Below are 4,475 nucleotides of genomic sequence, written 5' to 3' on the forward strand. Positions count from 1 at the left end.
AGGTGACGAGAGAGATTGGTGAGGGCAGGACAGTGAATAGTATCTACCTGGATTTTAGAGCGACGTTTGACCAAGTCCCTCATGGGACGTTAATCCAGCAGATTAATATGCATGGGATCCGCGATGATATGGCTGTTTGGATTCAGAACTGGCTTGTGCAGAGAAGACAGAGGGGAGTGGTTGAAGAGACTTATTCGAGCTGGAGGGCTGTAATCAGTGATGTTCCACAGGGAGCTGCGGTGGGGCCTCTGCAGTCTGTGATGTATATAAACGTCCCGGATATAAATATAGATGTGTGGGGCATTAAATTTCTGTATCGTCCCGAGATGGATGGAATTGTTGATGGTGTAGAAAACTGCAAAGTAATAATGCGCGATGCGGATCAGTTGCAGTTATGGGCAGAGAAATTGCAGATGGTGCTTATTCCAAAGAAAAAAAAAACGTGAGGTGTTTTACTTTGGTATGGCAAATGAAAATATAATGTCACCCTAACAAATGTCTTTTAACAGGGAGATCCTGGGGTACATGTTCATAGATCCTTAAAAGTGACTGTGCATGTCTATATGATGGTGAAGAAGCATTATGGAATGCCTGTTTTTATTTGTCAAGGCACTGTCTTCAGACATCAGGAGGTGATTTATAGACATCTCGTTAGTTGCTTCTTGAGAATTGCAGAGAGTTATGGTCGCCCCACTACAGGAAGAAATCTGAAGAGTGGAAAGGGTTCTGAGGACATTCACCAGGAAGCTGAGAGCTTTAGAAGGCATGTGCTATCACGAGAAGCTGGAGAAACCTGGTTGTTTTCGCAGGAGCAGCGGAGGCTGAGGGGAGATCCGATAGAACACAAGGGCACACGATATAGGAGCAGAAATAGCCCATTTGGGCCATCGAATCTGCTCCGCCATTTAGGCATGGGCTCATCCAATTCTTCCAGTCATCCCCACTCCTCTGCCTTCTCCCATTACCATTTGATACCTGCCTAATCAAGGACCTATCTATCTCTGCCTTAAATGCATTCAATGAGTTGGCCTCCACAGCCGCTCGTGCCAAGAAATTCTACAGATTTTACCGCCTTCTGATTAAAGTAATTTCTCCGCCTCTCAGTTCTAAAAGAATGTCCTTCAAGCCCTGTATTGTATTTTGTACCAACTTATTTTGATTTATAATCAGTATCCTTATGAATGCTGTATTTGTCTGTGTGAAATTTAATAAAAGTATTGGAAAGGGAATCAAGGATGCCAGGGATGCCCTGTCTGGTATGGTGGGAGAGGCAAATACATTTGAGCCTTTTAAGGGTCGTTTCGACAGACGTGCGAATGTGAGTAAGAAGGAGGGACTTGAACATGAAATATGGCAAGAACATTCATTTTTCAGTGTTTTTGATTTGCTTTTTAGCGGGCGAGTCTCAGCATTGTGGGCCGAAGTGCCTGTTCCTGTGCTATACGTTCCTGTATAAAGTGGTAAATTACGTTGTGAAAATCGGAAACCGTTAGTTTTTCCGAAAAAACACAGATGCAACACACGCAGCTGAATTCTGTAGTTGTAAGTATTCGGCGGTCATGAAACCGTCGTGAGGTTGCACCTGCGCTTTGCAGTTTTTGAGCGAAAGGAGAGACGCGTCGGAGCTTGCGCAACAAGAATCATTTCGCCCCGATGCTGGCAGTATCGCAGAAATGCAGAACATTTACCAGAAGGATACGAGGCTGAGTGTGTTCGGACATTTCCGGGAGATTTTTCCTGCTCTCAATCTTATGGAATACAAATCAGAGAACAGATGAGCCCAGACAAAGCTGGTGATGTCGCGCCAGATGAACAACGAATTTGTTTCTTCAGTTCTAATACAAGGACAGGACACACACAGAGACACACAGAGACACACACACACACACACACACACACACACACACACACGCACACATGCACACACAAATAAATAAGTAAATAAATAAATACACACACACACACACACACACAAATATATAGATAGATAGATAGATAGATAGATAGATAGATAGATAGATAGATAGATAGATAGATAGATAGATAGATAGATAGATAGATAGATAGATATGGAGAAGATAAGCAGTCAGTCAGACAGATGGACGGACAGAAAGATTAGATAGAAAGACATAGAGACAGAAAGACAGCTAGAAAGATAAACCGATGGAAAGATAGATAGACTGACAGATAGATAAGGTAGACAAATGAATAATTAGGTTTCTACATCTACAGTAGCTGTCATTATTCTGTTAATGGGTTACTAAGCGTCAGTTGTGTCGCTATGGAGACTAGTGGGACCATTTGGCTGCCGGGAATTTCAGGAGGCAAGGGTTCCGCTGAACGTGAAACCGTTGCCACTGACGAGATGAGTGGAGGTGGGAGGGGAGTGTGGGGAAGGGAGTTGGTGGTTATGTTTGGCGATAGGTTTTTGCAGTGTATGTCAGTCTGCCGGCACTGCTGTGGTGCTATCGCTAGCGCAGAAATACACAGCCGTGTCCCCGGGGAGCAGCCCAGTCAGTTTAAGATGGTAGGAATCGTCTGACCCCCTGACTGCAGACAGTCTGTTCTTGAATCCTTCGGATATCTCCGGAGCGTTATTCGTATAGGCGTAGATCAGGGGCTCCAGTTCCTGGTTGGGAGCCTGTCGATACCAATAGGTCCTGGGGTGAGTATCTGGCACAAAGCAGGATATCATCACCGAGCCCCGTTCTTGTACGGTTAGGAATCGGTATTTTTGGAGAACTAATTCACTGTGTGCCCCTAGAAATGTTAAAATGAACAATCAAAATAAATTCCAATTAACGTACTTGAATGATAGATAGATAGATAGAGAGAGAGATAGATATGGAGAAAGATAAGCAGTCAGTCAGACAGATGGACGGACAGAAAGATTAGATAGAAAGACATAGAGACAGAAAGACAGCTAGAAAGATAAACCGATGGAAAGATAGATAGACTGACAGATAGATAAGGTAGACAAATGAATAATTAGGTTTCTACATCTACAGTAGCTGTCATTATTCTGTTAATGGGTTACTAAGCGTCTGTTGTGTCGCTATGGAGACCAGTGGGACCATTTGGCTGCCGGGAATTTCAGGAGGCAAGGGTTCCGCTGAACGTGCCACGGTTATGAAACCGTTGCCACTGACGAGATGAGTGGAGGTGGGAGGGGAGTGTGGGGAAGGGAGTTGGTGGTTATGTTTGGCGATAGGTTTTTGCAGTGTATGTCAGTCTGCCGGCACTGCTGTGGTGCTATCGCTAGCGCAGAAATACACAGCCGTGTCCCCGGGGAGCAGCCCAGTCAGTTTAAGATGGTAGGAATCGTCTGACCCCCTGACTGCAGACAGTCTGTTCTTGAATCCTTCGGATATCTCCGGAGCGTTATTCGTATAGGCGTAGATCAGGGGCTCCAGTTCCTGGTTGGGAGCCTGTCGATACCAATAGGTCCTGGGGTGAGTATTTGGCACAAAGCAGGATATCATCACCGAGCCCCGTTCTTGTACGGTTAGGAATCGGTATTTTTGGAGAACTAATTCACTGTGTGCCCCTAGAAATGTTAAAATGAAAAATCAAAATAAATTCCAATTAACGTACTTGATGATAGATAGATAGATAGATAGAGAGAGAGAGAGAGAGAGAGAGAGAGAGAGACAGACAGACAGACAGACAGACAGACAGACAGAAAGGTATTGAAACATGCAAAACAATCAGACAGATACATATATACGTACTTAAATGCATCGATCGCCAAAGCGACGTAGATAGATAGATAGATGAATGGATTGGCGAGCACTTCGATAAGGAGATACACAAACAGACACGAAGATAGTTAAATATATTAGGAACATAACCCACTACGCAGGCGCACTAAGAGATAACTGGAAGGTGGAAGTAAATGGAGACGGACAGGTGAACATACCGGCAGAAAGGAGGATGACAGATTAAGGGCTGAAGGTGGAAAAAGTGAAAAAAGAAGAGAACGTTGCAGAGCTGAGCGAAGTTATGCAATTACAAGCGATGAGGGCGCCCGGAAAAGAGCCTACGGGCAGATAATGGGGATGACAGAAAAGAGATGATGTTGTGATAATATATAAAAACGTGAGGATGGAAAGCCCAGAGCGATAGTGAGTGACCGTGAGAAAGATAAAGTGCAGAAAAAGCTGAAACAATACAGCCCCGCTTCATGAAACACTCACCATGAAATAAAGCCATCATCCCCAGTAAGAGAAACATGACTATCTGGATGTTTCCCTCTTGCTATTGAGAGTGTCGAGGAGGTGAACGGGCCTTCAAACTAGTTTACATTGCCCAGCCGACTGTACACCAGGAGTCAGTATCCACGCCCACTCTCGATGATTGACAGTTCATCCTGCGCTGCTTCGGCAAGTAGTTCCGCCCCAAGATCTCTCATTGATCGATGGAATAAAAAACTCCACCTACAGACAATTGGTGGCGAAAGCGGGTGTATTCGGCAC

At 44.6% G+C, this 4,475-nt stretch overlaps 1 gene segment (V, D, J or C); it reads right to left on the minus strand.

The window, feature by feature from the left end:
- Positions 1 to 3,227: 3,227 nt before the first annotated feature.
- LOC140721178 (T cell receptor beta variable 13-like) lies at positions 3,228 to 4,212 on the minus strand. The segment is given in 2 exon segments: positions 3,228 to 3,547; positions 4,197 to 4,212. Coding segments are annotated over 2 exon segments (336 nt in total).
- Positions 4,213 to 4,475: the final 263 nt, after the last annotated feature.

Source organism: Hemitrygon akajei, unplaced genomic scaffold (assembly GCF_048418815.1).
Source record: "Hemitrygon akajei unplaced genomic scaffold, sHemAka1.3 Scf000051, whole genome shotgun sequence".
NCBI classification, from domain to species: domain Eukaryota; kingdom Metazoa; phylum Chordata; class Chondrichthyes; order Myliobatiformes; family Dasyatidae; genus Hemitrygon; species Hemitrygon akajei.